This window comes from Hippocampus bargibanti, linkage group LG19, assembly GCF_051943395.1.
Source record: "Hippocampus bargibanti isolate YZ-2025 linkage group LG19, ASM5194339v1, whole genome shotgun sequence".
NCBI classification, from domain to species: Eukaryota; Metazoa; Chordata; class Actinopteri; order Syngnathiformes; family Syngnathidae; genus Hippocampus; species Hippocampus bargibanti.
Window position 1 is genome coordinate 689,219 of NC_142752.1, and position 22,255 is coordinate 711,473.

At 46.2% G+C, this 22,255-nt stretch overlaps 1 protein-coding gene across 4 annotated transcripts; it reads right to left on the reverse strand.

Annotated features, from left to right (window-relative positions):
- Positions 1–449: 449 nt before the first annotated feature.
- On the reverse strand, positions 450–22,019 carry enah (ENAH actin regulator). Of its 4 annotated transcripts, none has more exons than XM_089021803.1 (14): positions 21,620–22,019; positions 15,043–15,208; positions 13,745–13,922; positions 13,580–13,652; positions 11,025–11,329; positions 7,656–8,330; positions 6,580–6,920; positions 5,728–5,864; positions 5,580–5,628; positions 5,417–5,468; positions 4,936–5,008; positions 4,335–4,419; positions 3,293–3,350; positions 450–3,209 (listed from the first exon to the last, which is right to left on the reverse strand). In XM_089021803.1, exons 1-14 carry the CDS (start codon positions 21,622–21,624, stop codon positions 3,172–3,174), a joined length of 2,235 nt encoding a protein of 744 aa, XP_088877929.1. In that variant the 5' UTR covers positions 21,625–22,019; the 3' UTR covers positions 450–3,171. The 4 variants fall into 4 exon arrangements, with proteins under 4 accessions (XP_088877929.1, XP_088877928.1, XP_088877927.1 ...); XM_089021802.1 differs by lacking the exon at positions 21,620–22,019 and adding an exon at positions 18,906–19,157; XM_089021801.1 differs by lacking the exon at positions 21,620–22,019 and adding an exon at positions 17,688–18,188.
- Positions 22,020–22,255: the final 236 nt, after the last annotated feature.

The following is a 22,255-nucleotide window of genomic DNA, read 5'->3' on the forward strand; positions in this document are numbered from 1 at the left end:
CAACCGTTTGACACACCAAAATCAGAACAACCGCGTGTCAAATAAACGCGAGGCGCTGCGCTCATATTTCGGGCATTATGAACAAGGCAACGACAGGGACCCAAACGCAACAATCCAACACAAAATGACGAGCTCCCACCCAAAATGGCGACGTTCGATACGGCGCAAAAAAAAAAGCAAGCTGCCCAGGCGAGCGGCAAAGACGACTTTGACCGATGCGCAACAAGTTAGGAAACGCCAAAATTACGTCAATCCCCGGATTGACTCGAGAGGTTACCTACTGTCATTTTGTGTGCCATGGCACTTCCTGACGTGTCTCCTTTTCCGGCATCTGAGGAAAGTTTGAATTGACTGGCGGAATATGTACCACGTGATGTGAAACGTCATAAAAATTGGCGGGAATAGGAAGTATTCTCTGCGCATGCTAAACAGATTGACCAATACGTAACTTTTATGTCTCGTATTGCAATTTTTATTGAACTCAGCGCAAACAAAACGAAAATATTAAGCACGTAAGAAAAGACTCGTTAACACGAACACAAGTATAATACAGTCCACCACGCGGATGTTGTAAGAACACAACCTTTCCACCAAACGTGCCTTACCTTTGACCTCTGCACGCTCCTCCTCGCCAACTTTGCAAAATTCCGATTCCTTTTGCCCTTCATATAAACCAATACAAGTGTTTCCAGAATATTCTAATTCCACCCCTTCCCACACAGCTCCAACTATTTTTTTCCAACAGATTTTACTGGTGTAAAGGACGTTCGTGTCGTTCAAACTAAGTGTGAAGATTTCCCCTTAACTCCTGGAGGTCAACATCTGATTGTACTTCATAGAAAAAAAAACCCAAAAACAAATAACAAAAAAAGCCTAGCGTGGAATAATAATAATAATAATAATAATAATAATAATAATAATAATAATAATACATTTCATTTCTAAGCGCCAGAGTTCACTCAACCCGGAAGTAACTCAGATAGAAAGCTAGCCAGCTAGCTAACAGATAGCTAATAGAGAGCCAGCTAGACAGCCAGCTAACTGGCTAGATAGCCATATAGCTAATACATAGCCAGCTACATAGCTAGCTAGCTAGAGAGATAGCAAATAGCCAGCTAAACAGTTGGCTAGCTAGCTAGATAGCCATATAGCTAATAAATAGCCAGCTACATAGCTACATGTGCTAATAGATAGCAAATGGATAGCAAAAAGATAGGCATAATAATAATACATTTCGTTTATTAGATATCTGGCTGACTAGCAAGCTAGCTATTAGCTAACTATTAGCTGGCTAGTTAGCTTTCTATGAGTGGGTTGAGTGAACGCTGGCGCGTGTGGCTGCCGGTGCTTTTCTGTGGGTGAGCAGCGGCAGCCACACGCGCCAGCGTTCACGCAACCCTGAAGTAAATCAAATAGATAGAAAGCAAGCTAGCTAATAGATAGCAAATAAATAGCTAATAGATAGCCAACAGCTAGCCAGCTTGTTCAACACCATTTCTTTAGCTACGCTTCATTTTACTTTCCTCGCCCACCAAAACAAAATTTGATACCGATTTTTAATAGAAAATTAGGGGTGCGCGTTATACACGTGTGCGCATTATACTCAAATAAATACGGTATGCAGTCTGATTGGATTTAATAGTCGGGAAACAAACAACGAGGCGACCGACATGGTTGCAAAACAGTAGTTGGGAGTTTCACATGGCTCTGATTGGCCTAATAGAGACACAGTTTGGGGGCGTGGATGGGGCGGAGGCAGAGGGAGGGGCGGAGTTACACCAGATGCTACACTTATTGCTTGTAATAAACGTGTGAATTTTCTTGGCAGATTTTTTTCTTTTGCTTCGTCCAAAAGAGAAAAACTAAAAATCTTTTCACGCGATGAAGCTAAGAAAGCAACATGGCCGCCATGGTGGGACCTTCGCCCAGCAACAAAGAAGATGAAACGACGTCATGTGACCTTGACAAAAGATGAAGCCACGTCATGTGACCTTGACAATGACAATGATGGCCCGAACACGTCCATGTTTGTTTGGTTTTTGTTTCAAAATAATTTCTTTTCTCTTTTGTACATAAGTGAAAATAGCATCGGAGGAAGACGAGCTTCGCAGCGTCCGGCAGTGGCAGCGCTACTGCTACCGCTACGGCATTACGGAGTGGGGGGGGGGGGGGTTTCCATCCCCGATTGTTCATAAAACATGCCTTTTAATAGAAAAAAATGTGATTAGCTTCTGCACCAATGGAATTGACAGTACAGTGATACCTTGGCTTACGAACTTAATTGCTTCCAGAGTGTGTAAGACGAAAAGTGTGTATCCCAAACATTAATTTCCAATAGGCAACCATTAAAATGAGAATAATCCGTTCCCAGGCCCCCATAAAACATCTTTTATAAGCCTTTAAACTATTATTATTTTATGTAGAATAAATGTGCTATGCTATTGTAATTAAAGAAATAAAGTAATTTAAAACATATTCTTTACTTACCGACAGTGTATTGTAGGTGTTCAAATAGATATCAAGTAGACAGGATGAACTTATTACAACGAAAGAAATAAACTGTACTGTATAATAAAGTGGTTTTATTGACCTTTGTGATGGTCGTTGATGGCTTGATAGAATGGAGATGATTCTGATTCTGAGTGGCCATCTTGAATGATTCCTGTAAGCTTTGGCAGCTTTATCGTCAGAACAAGGTAGATGTCTATTAGCCATCTATTAGCTCTAGCTAGATATCTGTTAGCTATCTAACTAGCTTTCTGTAAAGTTCGTAAGCCAAGGGGTTGGTAAACCGAGGTATCACTGTATCTTGGAGGTTTTTTTTCCTCATTTTGAGGATAAAAGTAGTGTTTTTTGTTTTGTTTTGTTGTTGTTGTTGCATAAAGATTTTTCTTTCAAAAGCGCCGAGTCGTCCAGGATGCATCCGCAGGAGTCTTGACCACAATTGTGAAGGAAAACAAAGAAGGAGTGTCATTTCTGCGCGTTATACAAACGTCACTCAGGATCTCCATATTCGTGATTGATGCCTCGGTCGTCATGGCGACTGCCATCTTTGATATCTTGTTGTTGTTGGGGGGGTGGGGCGGCCATGTGGTCTGATTTTTCCAGGAAGTGGCCCAAATGGACTGAAGCAAATTTGGATTTGTCCAACCAAGCGGGACTCCGGATCTTCTATGCTGTACTGGACTTGCCCAGTTCCTCCCTGATTGCTAACGACACACAAGAAGAAAAAAAAATTAGCTTCATGCCACTCAGGTGCTTTGATTTGTGATTTTTTTTATTTCTATTTTACCATCAATGAGTTCCTCTTTGAGCTTGGACAGTTCCTTCCTCATCTCATCCATAATGTCCTACAGCACAACAACAACAACAAAAAGGACATTTGGGTGATGAAGCTTCATTTTCAATCAGATGGCGGCTTGACGCGAGCTTTTTTAACTCATTGACTGCCAAACCATGTGCATAAATGTGTCCACTCCAGTGCCGGGGTTTTTGTCATTGTCACTCAAACTCCAGGACACACAGAATATTCAATTTTAGGACTACATCAACATTCAATGCCGCGATAGAAAACTTACACTCTCTTCTTTCATTAGAAAAAAAAAGTAATTCCTAAGTTATATGGGTCCAGAGTTACATGAGCTTGAAAGTGGGGCGGCTGTACAAAATACAATACAAAAACTGAGAAAACTTAGACTCTCTTCTTTCATCACAAAACAAACAGTTAATTTCTAAATGATATGGGTCTGGAGTTACATGACCTTGAAATGAGGGTGGCTGTCCAAAATACAATGCGATACATACATATTGGTTTGTATAGCGCTTTAACAACAGCTGAAGTTGGAACAAAGCGCTAACATGGACAAAAGCCAAATGCTGCCCCCTTGTGGAAAGGAAAAACATTGCCAGAGGTCTGACCAGCGCTTTATCGGCACCAAAGCATGAAAAAAAAACAAAAACAACCCAGAGCAAATTGGGCTATACAGCATATTAAATTTTAGGACTACAACATTAAATGCAGTGTACGAAACCTTAGACTCTCTTGTTTCATCTGAAAAAACAGTTAATTCCTAAATGATATGGGTCTGGAGTTATCTGAGCTTGAAATGGGGGCAGCTGTACAAAATACATTGATATCGCGCTTTAACAACAGCTGTTGTTAAAAGCCTCATGGAAGTGAAATAAACATTGCTAGAGGTCTGACCAGCGCTTTATCGGCACCCGAACAAATGGGTTCGAATCACCCCGAATCAATTGGTGAATGGCAGTGAATTAGTTCATTTTGAAGCGGCCATTTTCTATTGGACAAGCCGCTAACGATTGGGTAAGCTAACCTGTTTCAATCGGTCGTAGTCCACAGCTTCTGTCGGCACGCCGTTGGCATTGAAGGAAGCAGTCGGTGTCGGAGTCGATTTGGGTCTGAAAGAGGAGAGCGGGAGATTTCAACTAAGTAATAATCAGAATACATTTCAATTATAAGCGCCTTTCAAAACTCTCAAGGTCATTTTACAGTCACAGGATAACGTTTTTCTGTGGGTGAGCAGCGGCAGCCACACGCACCAGCGTTCACTCAACCCGCAATAACTCAAATAGATCGAAAGCTAACTACATAGCTAATGGATAGCTAGATAGCTAATAGATAGCTGGATAGCTAATATTTTTCCTGGCTCAAATAGCTAGCTAACTAGCTAGGTAGCTAATAGATTAGTCCCATAAGGGGGATATTTGCATTCTGAGTTAAAAGTTGGAATTCTGAATAAATATGCGTGTGTTACTTCCGGGTTGAGTGACGGCTGGTGCCTCTGGCTGCCACTGCTCACACGCAGAATTTTTTTTTGTTCTTATCCTGTGACTGTCAAGTGTCCTTGAGAGTTTTGAAAGGCGCTTAGAAATGGAATGTATTATTATTATTATTATGATTATTATGTACAGTACCTTCCGATCACTGGTGACTTGCTACCATTCATAGTGTTGTTGTTTGTTCTTTCCCATGGCTTTCGAGGCATGTCTGTTGGGGGAGGGAACAAACAATGACATTGCTTCAATATCTAGCTAGCTAGCTCTATAGCCCTCACTAGCTAGCGATCTCTCTCTCTAAATCTATATTACTCTCTAGCTATCGCTATATCACTAGCTAGCCATCTCTACCTCTCTCGCTAGCTAGCTAGCTCTACATCTCTCGCTGGCTAGCTATCTCTACTTCTCTCGCTAGCCAGCTATCTCTACCTCTCTCTTGCTAGCTAGCCATCTCTGCCTCACTCACTAGCTAGCTCTACATCTCTCGCTAGCTAGCCATCTCTACCTCCCTCGCTAGCTAGCATCTCTATCTCGCTAGACAGCATCTCTATCTCGCTAGCTAGCCATCTCTCTCTCTCTGTATATCTATAATTTTAGATATATTTTTGTTTTGACTAACCTGGCGTGCTACCTGCTGACACTTTGGGGGTCGTTGTGATGTCATTCTCCTCCTTTTGGATAAACAACAAAGTCAAATAATTCACCCCCCCCCCAAATCAGAGTATAGCGAATATTTGTAACGTCATCGTGGCAGACATAAAAATAAAAATGAACGGACTCACCGATTTGTGTTCGGGTTCGGGTTCGGACCCCTTTTCAGCAATTCTTCTTCTATTAAGGACACGAGGAGTCAAATGGCGTGGGGATGCTTTTCTTATTATTTGCTATTTCCCAACCCACGTGAAAAAAACCCACAGTCAATGTTGGTACCTTCTTGCCAATAAGGCGCTCATCTCCTCCATGAGCCCGCCGCCTCCTGCTGGGAGAGGTCCGTTCCCTCTGGAATCCGATTTGGCCCCCGTTGAGCCCAACAAGGCCGCTGCCAAAGCCGCCCCTGCATCGTCACCCTGGAAACGCTTTCAAAATGAGTTCCCCTTAAAGGACAACCGACACCTCCGGACAAGTTGCGTCTATAATTGGTCAAAATGACTTCAAATGACTTTTACTGAGCGCATATAGAGATATTTTAAGTTTTAAGACTCGCACTGAATATTCAGGAAGTTTTGTTTTTGAGTTGATGACGATGCCTGACGTGACGTCACGTCAGGAAACGCCCCTGACCGAGAAAGCGACACACAATGCATTTTGGGTACTTTTTTTCATCTGAAAACATCGCAACATTAGAAGGAAAAGTACATAAATAACGGTAACACGCATAAAGTCGGTTTTCCTACAAAATAGCTATCTAGCTGGCTATCCATTTGCTATCTATTAGCTAGCTAGCTATGTCGCTGGCTATTTATTAGCTATATGGCTATCTAGCTAGTTATTTAACTGTCTAGCTGGCTATCTATTAGCTATCTGTTAGCTAGCTGGCTAGCTTTCTATCTATTTGAGTTATTATTATTATTATTGTTGTTATGGTTATTATTATGGTTAGTATTAGCCTGCGTGTTTTGGTTTATTGTAGATGCTCTAAAACGTTTTTCTGATGTCAGTTCGGAAACAAACAAATGGTGTCGGTTGTCCTTTCACAACTCAGCAGTGTCATCGTTTTAAACACCGATCAATAACATCTTTTTGACGGTCAAAATGTGTTAAAATGTCAAATGTGCCTCCTACCCTTGGCACCCTGCGCAGTTTGGCTCCCGCCAGGGCGGCGGCCAGACCCGAGGCGGGACGCTCGTCGCCGGGCGAGAGAAGGCTGGCGGGAAGAGGGGGCGGCGGGGGAGGCGTCGGGGTCCCCACGGGAGGAGGAGGAGTAGGAGGAGCCCCGGGCGGCGACGTCGGGGTCCCACTCGGGGTCAACGTAGGAGGCAGAGGCGGAGGCGGCGGTGGGGGAGGGTGTCCGGACGGTGTTGCGGCGGCCGATGATGTCACAGTAGAGCAGGGTGGCAGGGGCGGGGCAGGGGGAGGGGTCGGAGTGGAAGTGGGCGTGGGCAACCCCACTGGCTGGACATTGTCTGTTGCCGGGTGACAAACAAACAAGTGCTTGGTGACACAACCCTTGACCTTTTGACCTTTACAATGCAAAATAAAATGAAAAAAAAAAAACACGCTTGACATGCACGAAAGCATGTTCAAAGCCATAAACAAGCAACAGGAAGTCACACATGTCAACCTGCGAGACACTGTGTGTGACCTTACTAATGGCTTCCTTACTTACTGAGAAAAAAACGATCTAATATTTCATTGCGCAATTTTATTCACCAAATTTCACATGTATATACTTTTAACAAGTTATAACATATTTCTAGCAATAATCAAGTACGGTGGTACCTTGGCTTACGAACTTAATTGGTTCCCAGACACAGTGTGTAAGGCAAAAAGTGTGTATCCCAAAAATTAATTTCCCATCGGAAACCATTAAAACGAGAATAATTCGTTCCCAGGTCCCCATAAAACATCATTTTCTACTTTTTTAAGCCTTAAAAGTACACAAAATATCAAGGGGTTCGTAAAGCGAGGTATCACCGAGGTATCACTCGAGCAATATTTGTTATCATTAACATTACTGCTCATATTTCATGACGAAAAGGGAATCGAAAATATCTCTACATTTAATGTCGCATTTTTTTTACGTTTCCCGGACAAACTTTCTTGTATGCTGTACGCATCTAAAACATGTGCAAAAATGGTACAGAAAACGGCAAACGACGGCCGGTTGACAGGGATGGGAAGTGGACTGAAGACCTTACCCTGAGGCACCCCGGAGCACCCCGAGTGCACTTGTTGGCTTGCCGGACTTGGCGCCGCGTCCGAATCCCCGGAGCCCTCCGGGAGAGGGAGGGCGAGGTGCTCGGCGGAAGCGACGGCGGGCGCTGTAGAGGGAAAGGGCAAACCGGGAGCACGGGATGAGGAGGGGGGCGAGCGGACGCATGGAGAGGGATGCGGGGGGGCGGGCGGAGGCGGCGGGGTCGGGCAGCCTGCGCCCGCCGGCTGGCCGGGCGGCACGGCGGTGACCGGCGAGGGCGCGGGAAACGCGGGGGGGCCGTCGGCAGACGGCGAGGGGGGCTTCTGGCCCGGCGGGGACGGCGCCAGCGCCCGCGGGCCGGCGGCCTTCCCGGGCGGACTTCTGATCATGACCGGAGGCGACGGGGGCAGGGGGGTGAAACCGTAGGCCGAACACGCCGCCGACCTGGGCGCGGCGGCGGGGTTGGGGGGCCGGGCGGGAGGCGGGGCCTGCTGTCTCCTCGGGACGGTGGCGTACTGGGGTCGGACCGGGTGGAAGGCCGAGCCCAGCGAGGTGGCGAAGCGGGACGCCGAGTGCCTCAGAGGCGGCGCGGGCGGCGCGGCGGCCGAGGGAGACGCCGGAGTGGACGACGTCCTGCTCGACTCCGCCGGAGTGGGCGTGCACAGAGTGCTTTCGAATGCTAGTCGCACGGAGCCAACAAGCCGGACGATGACGGCGGGAGGGGAAGGGGAGAGACACCCGTGGAGGACGGTAAGGGGGGGGGGGGTAAACAGAGAATGGAGCAGATGAAGCAAGAAAGGAAGAAGAACAAGAGCACAGCTAAACCACAGTTTGATTTTAGGTTAAACATAGTCAAAGTGGGGGGGGGGGGCGTTTTTGTTAGCGGACACATGCTGCGAAGATTGACAAAAGTGCCAAAGGGGGAAAAAATGAAAAAACAACACAGAGAAAGCAAAGCGAAGAGAGAAATATTTCCAGACGGACGGGAAGCAAAACAACCGCATGCTACCTCACGTCCTGTTGTTTTTTTCACATTTCTTTGCTGTTCTCCAGAGCCCCCTCCCCCAACTATTTTGGCAACATCATAGTCACGACAAAATGGTCCTAAGTCAAACGGTCGTAAGTCGAAATCCAATCAAAATGGCCGACGTGACGTTGACACGACAGGATAGTATACGATGTCCATTTTATCTACATTGACCGCATTCCGTGCATTTTGCTGCCTCCGCCCTACCCACAACTATTTTCAAAGTACAACTAACATCCAAGTTACGACCAGGTTCCGTTCCGACAAAAACGGTCGTAAGTCAAAGGGTCGTAAGTCGAAAAGCACAAGCTCGATCCTCTGGACATTCATTTCCAGGTAACATCCGACTTACGACCGGGTTGCGTTGCGAGAAAACGGTCCTAAGTCAAACGGTCGTAAGTCCAAATCCATTCAAAATGGCCGACGTGACGTTTACACGACAGGATAGTATACGATGTCAATCTGTTGCTTTTTAACGTTTTTGATTTAATACCAAACTGTTTACACTTCATTTATATATTTGATAACTTGTGTCATTTTTTGATAACTTGTGTCCTTTTTATCATTTTATATTTCTATTTTTATTACGGTACAACTCTACCTGTAATGTATACAAAACTGTTTACTTTCTATCTATTAATTTGAGTTAATTCTGGGTTGAATAAACACTGGCGCTTGTGGCTGCCGCTACTATTTGCTATTTATTAGCTATCTGGCTGGCTAGCTAGCTATCTAGTTAGATAGCTAGCTAGCTAGATAGATAGCTGGGTAGCTATCTATTAGCTATAATGCTAGCTGTCTAGCTGGTTATCTATTCACTATCTATTGAATAGCTAGCTAGCTTTCTATCTATTTGAGTTACTTCTGGGTTGAGTGAACGCTGGCGTGTGTGGCTGCCGCTGCTCACCCACAGAAAAACTTATCCTGTGACTGTTTAAGTGACCTTGAGAGTTTTGAAAGGCGCTTATAAATGAAATGTATTATTATTATTATTATTATTATTATTATTATTTATTATTATTATTATTATATACAGTTCATTTATAAATGTTATGCTTACCACTTAGGCGGATGCCGAAGGAAAAAAAAGCAGAGACGGTATCTGCACTGTATAACTACTGTATTGAGTGTAGTGGCGCAGTAGATTGCTGTGCGAATGTGTGACATGCTGGCTGGCCAAAATTGTCGTATACACGTTGCCAGCTGCTTGCGCGTTGCGGTGCCAGGTGTAGAATTTAAAAAACAAAAAGGGGTCTGGCGGTCGTGGTCGTAAGTAAGGGTGGTCGTAACTCGCACCGGTCGTAACTCGGATGTTACCCGTTTTGCTGTCGACAAGCACCAAGGTGACCTACACCCCTCCCCCCCCCCCTAAAAAAAAATGATGACGTCTGACATTTGTGGACGAGAGCAAAAGGTGAAAGTGCAAAGTACAAAGTGAAACGCTAACACATCCATTAAAATTCGATTAGATGAGATTAGCTGGCTACCTAGCTAGCTTTCCATCTATTTGAGTTACTTGCGGGTTGAGTGAACGCTGGCCCCCCCTGGTGTATTTTGAGCTCGTGAGTAACGCTGCTGAACTGTGTCGTTTTTCATGCGCGGTCATGCGTGCGCATGCTAATAAGGCCACGCTGGCAACCAAGCGTGCCATCACGCTGGCATCCTTTCCGATGAGCTCATCAACCTGAAATTATTATTATTTTGATTACGATTATTAATAATAACATCAATCATACATTTCATTTCTAAGCGCCTTTCAAAACTCTCAAGGTCACTTTACAGTCACAGGATAAGATTTTCTGTGGGTGAGCAGTGGCAGCCACACGCGCCAGCCCGGAAGTAACTCAAATAGATAGAAAGCTAGCTAGTTAGCCAACAGATAGCTAATTGTTAGCAAATAGATAGCCAATGGATAGCCAGCCAAGTAGCCAGCTAGTTAGTTAATAGATAGACAGCTAGCTAACTAGCTAGACAGCCAGATAGCTAATAAATAGCCAGCTACATAACTAGCTAGCCAGCCAGACAGCTAATAGATAGCAAATGGATAGCCAGCTAGGTAGCTAGTTAGATAGCAAATGGATAGCAAGCTAGGTAGCTAGCTAGATAGCAAATAGATAGCAAATGGAAAGCAAATTGATGGCAAATTGATTGGCAGCTAGGTAGCTAAATAGATAGCAAATGGATAGCAAATAGAAAAAAGTCAAAACGCGACCGTGCCTTTAAGAGCTAATGGACGTCGATGCTATTGATGCTAAAACCACATATTTATCAAGTGACAGAATCGGAACAAATACGTCAAACCTGATCGACACGTGGGGGGTCTGGGGGGTGGGGGGGGGGTCTCACCAGCATTGGAGATGCGTCTCCCTCGTTGCCACTCTTGCTGCTCTTTGTCCAAGTGCTCGCGCCGCTCTCGCTCCACCTTGTCGCTGTCCAGGCGCTCGCGCTGGGCGCGCTCCTGCTGCTCCTGACGTTCACGCTCCGCTCGCTCTGCTCGCTCCCTCTCGGCGCACGCCTCCTTTTCCCGAAGTTCCCTCTCCTCACGCTCGCGTTCTTGCGTCTCTCGCTCCTGACGTTCCCGTTCTTGACATTGGCGCTCCAGGCGTTCTCTTTCCGCTTCCTTCTGCTTCTGCTGCTCTTGCAGTTGTTGCCTGGATTGGAATTGGGGGGGAAACAAGACATGTGACTCGTAATAATCATAATCATAATCATAATCATGAGCCCCTGGGCCTTGACTTGCATACCTGTGATGTAAGGGATTCTCTTGCTAGCTTAATCGCTATCTGGCTAGTTTGATAGATGAGCATGCAATTTCTAAAGTTTGATTTGCTTCCGCGGGCTGAAAAACATGATGTGGTGGGCCAGATTTGGCCCGCGGGCCTTGACTTGGACACCATGCTCTAAGGGCTCCAAAGTGGAGCGGTACTTGCTAATGCTAATTTGGTATGTGGGCTACACCGGGAGAACGCCTTGTGGTCTGTTTTGAGCAGTTGTTGCGACAAGGCCGCTAAATGTTGCACGACACCAAAATCTGGCAGAATGTGTTAGCCAGCTGGACGTTAGCGGCGGCCAAAAGTCAAGCGGGCGGACGGACCAACCATATGGGCCCACTCCGGTCCAAGGATCTCGTTAGCATATGATAGCCCCCCCACCCCCCACCCCCCACCCCAAATGTTATCCGAGCCAAAAGCACACCAGCGCAAGCTAGGCTAAATGGTAGCGTGTCCGCTTGTTGAGCGGAAATCCGCAGCATATTCGATGTTTTGATTCAATACATTAACGCGCACCCTTCACGTATCGGGCCCCCACCCCCTTTCCCACTCCCACGTGCAGCGTAGCTATTTATAGCGCAGCACATTATTTACACCTCATGTGAAGTGCAAAAAATGTGTCCACTTCAGTGCCACGATTTTTGTCATTGTTATTTGAATCGCAGTTAATTCCTAAGTTATATGGATCTGGAGTTATTGGGGCTTGAAATGAGGGTGGCTGTCCAAAATACAATACAATACATCCATGTTGGTTCATATAGCGCTTTATAGCTGGAACAAAGCGCTAATATTCACTATCTAACTAGCTAGGTGCCTACCTAGCTAGCTACTTGCTATCTAACGAGCAAGCTGGCTATCTAGCTAGCTATCTATTTGCTATCTATTCGCTATCTAGCTGGCTAGCTATCTAGCTATCTATTTGCTATCTCACTGGCTAGCTGACTACCTATCTAGTCACTATCTAGCTATTATCTGTCTCTTAGTTATCTATTAGCTAGCTAGCTAACTTTCTATCTATTTGAGTTACTCCGGGTTGAGTGAACGCTGGCGCATGTGGCTGCCGCTGCTCACCCGCAGAAAAACTGATCCTGTGACTGTAAAGTGACCTTGAGAGTTTTGAAAGGGGCTTAGAAATTAAATTATTATTATTATGTATTATTATGATGATGATGATGATGATTATTATTATTATTAAAATGAGGACAGCTGTCCAAAATACAATGTAACACATACATATAATAATAATAATAAATAATAATAATAATAATAATCCATTTAATTTCTAAGCGCCTCTCAAAACTCTCAAGGACACTTTACAGTCACGGGATAAGAATTTCTTTTTTGCGTGTGGGTGAGCAGCGGCAGCCATTCGCGCCAGCGTTCATTCTACCCGAATGGATGGATGGATGGCTCGATAGATAAAATAGCTAGCTAGCTAGCAAAATCAAATAGATAGCAATCTGGCATGATAGTTGGAGAGGTAGCTAGCTAGCTAAGAGTGTGGTTTGCATTGCGCTTTAACAACAGCCGAAGCTGGAGCATAGCGCTAATATGGACAAAAGGGAACTTCTGCCCCCTTGTGGAAGGTAAAAAAAAACATTGCTAGAGGTCTGGCCAGCGCTCCCACCGCCCCCCCCCCCGCAAACAAAAATAAATAAATAATGGTCAGGAGTGTAATTTTTCACAGATGTTCGTCCTGAGTCAGAAAATACAAACAATATGCTGTTAATTAGCTCCAAGAAAACGGGGATGGCTTACAACTTCTTTTCATTTTTTTTAGGGGTGGGCGGGGGGAGAAAAAAAAAAGGGGGGGGGGCGGGATAGCTGAAGCCGTGAGTCACGCGTGAAGAATGCGCCACGTCATAGCAACATTTATAATCAGCCTCGCATGCCAGACTGCGCGGAGGCCATCTGGCACGTGAGGCGGAGTTAGCATTAGCCTTGACGTAGCGGGGCCATGACATCATGCGTCCGAGTCCCGCAAGTGACGTCCTCGCTTGGAATCCAACAAATGGAAAATCCCAACGCGGTCAAATCAAATCAGCGGATTTGAAGCGTCCAATCGATGGCCAATAAATCACACGCAAAGAAAGGAGGGGGGTCATCTGAGTTGGTTGAGGGTCACGTTACCTTTTTCGAAGGTTGATATCCTCCGGCGTGGGGCCATTCTGAACGTGTGGCGACGGCCTGGGCAACGCGGGACCTGTCCAGAGCAAAAACACAGATGAGGAAAAGCGACGCGGCTTCGATTGGACCTTGAATGACCTTGAATTTGTAGCAATGGCGTGCGTCTACCTGTGTCTTGAGAGTTGAGCACCTCCAGCGCGTGCGTCATGGCGCTGGCGAAGACGTTGGCGTCCTCCTTGCTGCCAAAGTTCAGGCCGTAGACCTGACGAGCGTCTCGCCACTGGTGGAAAGTGGGCGTGGCCTGGTTGTACTTGAGACCCTTGGGGATGGCGCAGTTGATCACCACCTGAAAAAAAAAAAAAAAAAGGGAAAATGGATCAGCCCATGCGGGGGAAGTGGGGGGGGGGGGGGGGTGGACTATTCCATACCGCCAGGCAGGGGGGGAATAAAACGCTAGCTCAAGGTTTCGGGAAAAAAAAAATGTCTTTCCGCAGCGTTTCAAGGCAGGAAAGGAAAATGGAGATGGAAACATTTTCCCCACAGCCTTTTTTAATTGTGGAAATATTAAATGCAACTCATCTCGGGGGGGGGGAGAGCACGAGCTCGGATTTACCGCAGAATTCCCAAGTTGTGAAGTCATCCGGCAACAAAGAAGCACATTTCCATATTTGGGGAAAGTCATTTTGTTGTGTTGTTGTTGTTTTTTTTGTTTTGTTTTGAGGCCAAATGCGTCACAAGCCTCAAATAGCCGCAAATGCTATATTTGCCAGAGGGCGGGGCTTAACTTCAAGAATAATAATTATATATTTTATTTGTAAGCCCCTTTCAAAACTCTCAAGGTCACTTTACAGTCACAGGATCACTTTTTATGTGGGTGAGCAGCGGCAGCCACATGCGCCAGCGTTCACTCAAACCGGAATAACTCAAATAAATAAAAAGCTAGCAAGCTAGCTATTAGATAGCCAACAGATAGCCAGCTAGCAAGCCAATAGATAGCGAAAAGATATCCAGCTAACAAGCCAGCTAGCTAATAAAAAGCAAGCTAGCTGGATAGATAGCTAACAGATAGCTAGCTAAATAGCTAATGATAATAATACATTGCATTTGTAAGCACCTTTCAAAACTCTAAATGTCACTTTACAGTCACTGGATAAGTTTATCTGTGGGTGAGAAGCGGCAGCCACACGCACCAGCGTTCACTCAACCCTGAAGTAACTCAAATAGATAGAAAGCTAGCTAGATAGCTATTAGATAGCCAACTAGCTAACTATCTAGCGAGCGAGATCACCAATAATAATAATAATAATAATAATAATAATAATAATAATACATTTCATTTGTAAGCACCTTTCAAAACTCTCAAAGTCACTTTCGAGTGACTGGATAAGTTTGTGTGCGGATGAGCAGTGGCAGCCACACGCGCCAGCGTTCTCGAGCGTGATAGCAACGTAATGCCACTTGCTAACCTGATGATCTTGGATCTTGCGGCCCACCACGCGGAAGGCGTTGTTTCCCGTGTGGTGGTAAATGTGGACCCTGCTGAAGCCCGTCGAGCCCCCCGCCGCCACCCACTTCTTGTTGCCGTCGTCGTATACCATCACGGCCGCCCGGGCCTGGCAGATACTCTGTTCGCTGCGGGGAAGACAAACAAACGGCAAAATAAACAAAAATAACAAACACAAAATCTCATTTTATCCAGCAAAATTTTAGTTAGCTGACGAAGCCTTTTGGATGAGAAGTGAAACATCCGACACATTCAAAGAAGTACAGATGACGGCTGAAGAAACCTTTATATAATAATAATAATAATAATAATAATAATCCATTTCATTTGTAAGCGCCTTTCAAAACTCTCAAGGCCACTTTACAGTCACTGGATCAGTTTTTCTGTTGGTGAGCAACCCGGAATAACTCAAATAAATAAAAAAGCTAGCTAGCTAGCGAGCTAGCTATTAGATAGCTAATAGATAGCCTGCCAGCTAGCTAGCCAGCTAATAGATAGCCATCCAAACAGCTAGTTAATATATATCTACTAGCTAGCTAGCTATTAGATAGCCAGACAGCTAGCTAGCTAGCTATTAGATAGCTAACAGATATCCAGCCAGCTAGCTAACCAGCTAATAGATAGCCAGCCAACCAGCTAGCTAATATATATCTAATAGATAGCCAGCCAGCTAGCTAGCTATTAGATAGCTAATAGATAGCAAGGCAGCTAGCTAGTCAGCAGATAGCCAGCAAACCAGCTAGCTAATATGTATATCTAATAGATAGCTAGCTAGCTGGATAGATAACTAATAGATAGCCAGCCAGCTAGCCAGATAGCCAATAGATAGCCAGCTATTAGCTCGCTAGCCAGCTGGACAGATAGAGTGATATTTATTTCCACAATAACACCAAAGTTGCCATTTTTTTTTTTTAATCCATTGAAACGTTTGCTGAGGAAGCAGCAGAAAATCCCTTCAAACATCACCATGAGTCATCTCGCACTCAATGGCGAGAGGGAACAAAAAAAAGAGCAGGAGAGGAGCGACAATGTGGTGAGAAAAAGGAAAGAAAAAGGAAAAACTGGAGGTGTCACCGAGAGGCGCCATCATCACAAGTGGCTAAAAATAGCAACCAACATCTTGGTTTTTTTTTCCCACCCCCAAAGTAGAATTCCATTGCCAGCAGGCACAGCAAGTACAGTGATACCTTAGCTTACGAACGCTTTAGCTAACAAACTTTTTGCCTTTACAAATTCGCGAGCATATCGTCTTGGCTAACAAACTAGTTTTCAGCGGACGAACCAAATCACACGACATGGCGGACTCGTTTTCTTTGAGCGCAGACGTGGTTTGTTATCAAGTGGAGTACTTTTGCGATTACAGGACCGAAAAAGACCCCACCACAGGCTAGTGTTAAGCCGCAGAGGACACAAAAGAAAATGGCGGTCGAGCAGAAGTAGGAGATCCTCAAAAAACACCAACGAGGTGTGTGTTTGTATGACAGTAACGGTATGCTAAGTCGACCGTTGCTACGTGTGGCTAAGTGTGTTTCTGTGTTGTCTAAGCAACGTTCTCAGGCAATAGAAGAGGTTGAAAAACTTCAGTTGATTTGGATTAACGAAAAGCGGCGATAGGGGACAGTGTGAGTGAGGGTATTATTGCAAGAGAAAGCATGGCAACTTTACTCTGATAACATCAAGAGGCAACGACATCAATGACCACCACAAAGGTCAATAAAACAAATACAGTACAGTACAGTTTATTTAATTATAATACCATATCACATTTATTATACATAAGATAAGGTCTATTTTGTGTAGTTTTAGGTGTTATTTAGTCGAAAATTATGTTTTATAGGCACCTGGGAACGGATTATTCTCATTTTAATGGTTTCTTATAGGAAATGAATGTTTGGAAGGCAAACTTTTTGCCTTACACACACTTTCTGGGAACCAAATAAGTTTGTAAAATGAGGTATTGCGTGTAATTTTATGGCTTAGTTGGTGGAAAATTATGTTTTACGGGGACCTGGGAACAGATTATTCTCATTTTAATGGTTTCTTATGGGAACTAAATGTTTGGAAGGCAAACGTGTCACCTCACACACACTTTCTGGGAACCAATTAAGTTTGTAAACTGAGGTATTGCGTATTTTGTGTCGTTTTAAGGCTTATTTAGTAGAGAATTATGTTTTGCGGGGACCTGGGAACGGATTATTCTCATTTGAATGGTTTCTTTTGTGAACTAATTGCTTGGAAGACTAACTTTTCGCACTTTCCGGGAACCAATGAGGTTGGTAAACTGAGGTATCACTGTAAGACCGAGCGAGGAGGTTTCCTCCTCCCCCAGTGATTTCCAAACAAAGTCGAGTAGCAAGCGCACAAAGTCGAGTAGCAAGCGCACAAAGGTGAGGGGTCAGGCCTCATGACGCGGCGCCACCAGGTGGTGGCTGCTAGACGGCAAGAATCGGCGCCTACAAGCAAACGACTCCAAGCCGCTTTGAAAGCGCTCGCGGCGTCCAACCCGAAACCAAAGCCACAAACATCCGAACCGGACGGACGGCATGTCACGTGACCCAAATCCACGTCGACGGCGCCACAAGAAGGAGTCATCCGCAAAACACCTACCGATGGATTTCCATTTTGGACGCCGCCGCGCATCGTGGATGGAGGAGCAAAATGGAGGATTGTCCACGCGGAGCCGAAGACTGGACGTGCATGGCGCTTTTCCTTCCGGCGGGATCGGCGCCGTTCCCGAACGCCGTCGTCTGGGCTACGAAGCTTCCCCCGGCGGTCTTCTCATTGTCTTGGCGGCTCGGCGCCCGCTAGCCGGCGCGGTTTTCCTTCCGCGGCGCAAATGGCGGTCCACTCGGCCGTTTCGCCGCGACCGTCGGGAAGATCGGGAAAAGCAATGGAGGGCGGCGACGGAGATGCGCCGTTGCGGGAAAGGCGCCGACGAGCGAGGTTGATGGAGTTGGAGCTCCCTCACCAAAGCCGCAACGCTAGCCGCAACGGCGCTCAGGTATCCAGGCAACAGGCTGCGGCGCTGTCGGGGGCTCCGTGAGAAAAGGCTGTGGGAACGACGCTCCCGGCAACCGCCCCCCCCCCCCTCCCCCGTTGGCACAAGCGTTACAGACCCCCCCCCCCCGATGTCCCTCTCTTGGTCTTTGATGGCTTGGCGCCTTTTGCTTCTTTTGGCTTGTTGCCGTGACTCCCCGCATGCGCGAGATGATGATGCCGGATGACGGACACACCCCCCCCCCCCCCCGGATGCCCACCTGACTCTGCTGCCTCTCTCTCTTTCTCTCGCCCAAAGAGAGAAAGAGAGAGAGAGAGATGGATGGCCACAAAGCCATGCCACGCCAGTCTTTTCCGGCGCCGTCAATGACTCCAAAATTGCCATCATCACCACCATCTTCATCATCATCACCACCACATCACATCTTCATCATCACCACCATCACCACCATCATCACCATCTTCATCATCATTTTCATCATCTTCATCATCACCATCATCACCATCTTCATCATCACCAGCTCCAACGACATCATTGTCATTACCATCATCATCACCATCTTCATCATTATCAATACCATCATCACCATCTTCATCATCACCATTTTCATCATCATCACCACCACATGATCACCATCACATCTTCGTCATCACCATCTTCACCTTCACCATCATCATCACCATTTTCATCATCACCACTTTCATCATCATCACATCTTCATCTTCATCATCTTCATCATCATCATCATCATCATCATCCTCTTCATCATCTTCATCATCATGAAGAGCTTGACGTCACATGGCAAAGGAACCCGACGAGAAACTTACGAGTCGCGAGTCATCCGGCCAACGACAACGCCGCAATCCAGAAGAAATTCGGTTTTTGGATGGCAGAGGCGGCGGACGGACGGACGGACGGACGGACGGACGGACGGGTCCTACGCTTCGTTTTGTCCACCGGCTGCTTAGGAGCGGATGACTTCGGGGGGGGGGGCAGCCGGGCAGGCGAGACTTAGGCCGACTGAGCGTGGGAGGGCCTCGCTGCCAAATGAAGCCGACGCCCACTTTGCTAAAAGTGGAATTGGGGGGGGGGGGGGGGCCGCAATTGGTGTATCGCGAAGGCCTGCGAAATTCTTGCGTCCGACGGATCTCCTCCTCTTCCACCCAAAATAGAGCTTGTCATCATCAGACGGGATTATCCTGAGGGGGGGCAGCGGGGGGATTTGTCCGGAGCCACCAGTCCAAATTCCATCCACATGATCGCATCTTTTGACAAGCCAAGGAAAGAAGACGCCATGACGCCAGCCACTCCCAAAGTGGTTGAGGTCAAACCACCCCCCATGACCCCGCACGACCCCCCATGACCTCCTCCCGCAACCTGTGATCCAGGTTTTAACAGCAAACTTGGGAAATTACATGCTCATGTGTCCAGCTAGCTAGCGATCGAGCTATCTAGCGATCAAGCTAGCGAGTGATTAAGCTAGCGAGCGATCGAGCTAGCGAGCCATCAAGCTGACGAGCGATCAAGCTAGCTAGCTATTATACTAGCGATTATACTAGCGATTAAGCTCGCGAGCGATTAAGCTACCTAGCGATCAATCTAGCTCGTGATCAAGCCAGCTAGTGATCAATTTAGCGATCGATGAAAAGGTTTCTTCAGCCGTCATCTGTACTTCTTTGAAGTTTAGTTAGCGAGTGATCAAGCTAGCTAGCAATCAAGATAGTGTCACCCACAATAAGTCATTTTTTTACTTTAATAACTAGTTAGCTCGCGATCAAGATCGTGTCAGCCACAGTAACAGTCATTTAATAAACTAGTTAGCTAGCAATCAAGCTAGCTAGCGATCAAGCTAGTGTCAATCACAATAAGAGTCATTATTTTTTTACTTTAATGTTGAAACTGTTAGCTAGCGATCAAGCTAGCTATCGATCAAGCTAGCTAGCAATCAAGCTAGCTGGCGATCAAGCTAGCTAGCGATCAAGCTTGTGTCAACCACAATAACAGTCACTATTTTTGACATTAATTTTGAAACTGGTTAGCTAGCGATCAAGCTAGCTAGCAATCAAGCTCGGGTCAACCACAATAAAAGTCATTATTTTTTTTACTTTAATTTTGAAAGTAGTTATTGATTGATTTGTTATGTGTTGTGCGGAAGGGATGAAACCTTGTCATGGCTTCCCAAATTCAGAACTTTGACACCCTTGATGTAAAGAACAGGCGCGAGCACGCAGCTGTCGGCCAGATGGCCACGGGGGGTTGCCGACACCTGTTTCGCCGCATCCGCGCGCCCGACCGACGCTGATTCATCAAAACGGCGCTAGCATTTGGAGGAAGTCGGCTAGCAAACGGCGACGGCGTCCATTTGAAAGCTAAAGCAGATACGGTCCTGATCCCAAAAGTCAAAATGACGCTGAAGGTAAAACAGGAAGAGGGGCAAAAAGGGGGTGTGGCCCAGAGTCATGCGGAGACCATCTCGAGTGTCAAAGCGCGTTAGCACGGCGCTTCAAAGTTTCACGTCCGCCGCTCAAAAGCCGTCTGAGGACTGAGAAGCCATCTTGAAACTTTCATGAGCATCTGCTTTTCTTCAGCGCAGCTCGTCGCGACAACTCGTTTGACTCGGAAAGTCAAAGAGCTGGCTCGCTAGCTAGCTAGCTACCTTGCTATCCAATTGGCTGGCTGGCTATCTATTACCTGTCAATTAGCTATCTAGCTAGGCAGCTGGCCGGCAGACTTTTTAGCTATCCAGCTGGCTGGCTATCTATTTGCTGTCAATTAGCTATCTAGCTATCAAGCTGGCTATCTATTGGCTATCTGTTTGCTATGTAGCTAGCTATATTTTAGCTATCTAGCTGGCTATCTCTTAGCTATGGACTTAGCTATTTTATAGCTATTAGCTGGCTAGCTGACTATCTATGAGCTAAATAGCTAGCTTTCTGTCTATTTGAGTTACTTCCTGGTTGAGTGAACGCTGGCGCGTGTGGCTGCCGCTGCTCACCCACAAAGAAAAATGTATCCTGTGACTGTAAAGTGACCTTGAGAGTTTTGAAAGGCGCTTAACAATGAAATGTATTATTATTCTTCTTCTTATTATTATTATTAAGCCACTCTGTGTGTCTCCTGTTAGAGATAAATCAATCCGCAATGGGGTTTCTTCCATGTTAGGGGTGGGGGGGATCAATCATGCACACAGTCCTCTTTTGAATAAGTGCGCACCCCCCCCCCCCCTCCAGGGCTGCGTGGGGGCAGAAAAGAGCACACGCGCCATTCCAAAACATAAAAATGCTGCACAAGCAAGTTAGCGTGGGACAAGGCAGGCAGTCAGTCAGCCGCCACAAGAGCCCATCTTAAAAAACAGCCCGTCGGGGTGGGGTGGGGGGGTTAACGAGAGGGGGGGTCTCATTGACATTCAGACTAAGTTGAGCGAGCCGTTGTTTCCAAAATGGTCACGTCGAACTCGCTGTTCTCAAGTTCCATCACGTCGAAAGATTCGTCGTCGTTCATTTTGGTTGGGGCGAACACAAAATGGGGGTGGGCTTCTTACCTCATGGTGAGGTCTTGTCGCGTCGACTCTTTTCCCAGACGGGGTTTGGCGTATCCGATGACGCCTTGACTTGTTTGCTAGTTGTTGTTGTTGTTGTTGTTGTTTTTTTTTTTAACCAAAGTTCCCGGTTCAAGGGTGAAAGGCCAAGAGGTGAATGGGACGGGGGCGGCGTGGCGTGTCGTGTGCAAGAAGCCGATGAAAGTAAACGAAAAAAAAGAGAAAAAAACAAGTAAATCGGAGCCCGTAGCGGTCAAATGCTACATTGTTTTTGGTTGCTCCACTTGTGGCGACGACTCACTAAAAGTAAAAAAAGTCAAGTGAGGAGAAAAAAAAAGGAAACTTGCAGCGACGCGACGCATTCCGAGACGCCGTCGGGATAGCGGGCGGCTGCAGCTCCGTGTGTTCCCTGTAACAAGTGCTGCGTTCACTGACATGCCGTCAATTTGAACATCACGTGTTTCACTTCGGCCATACACTTTCAAGTTCTCTCCAATGCTTAGCGCCGCAGAGATAACTGGACCAAAAGAACTTTGTCGTGTTTTTACTGATGATTTGTGTTTTTCCGCTGACTAGCCACTCAACTGACACATCGCTCACCTACCGATGACGTGGAAACAACAATAACATGTGCGCGTC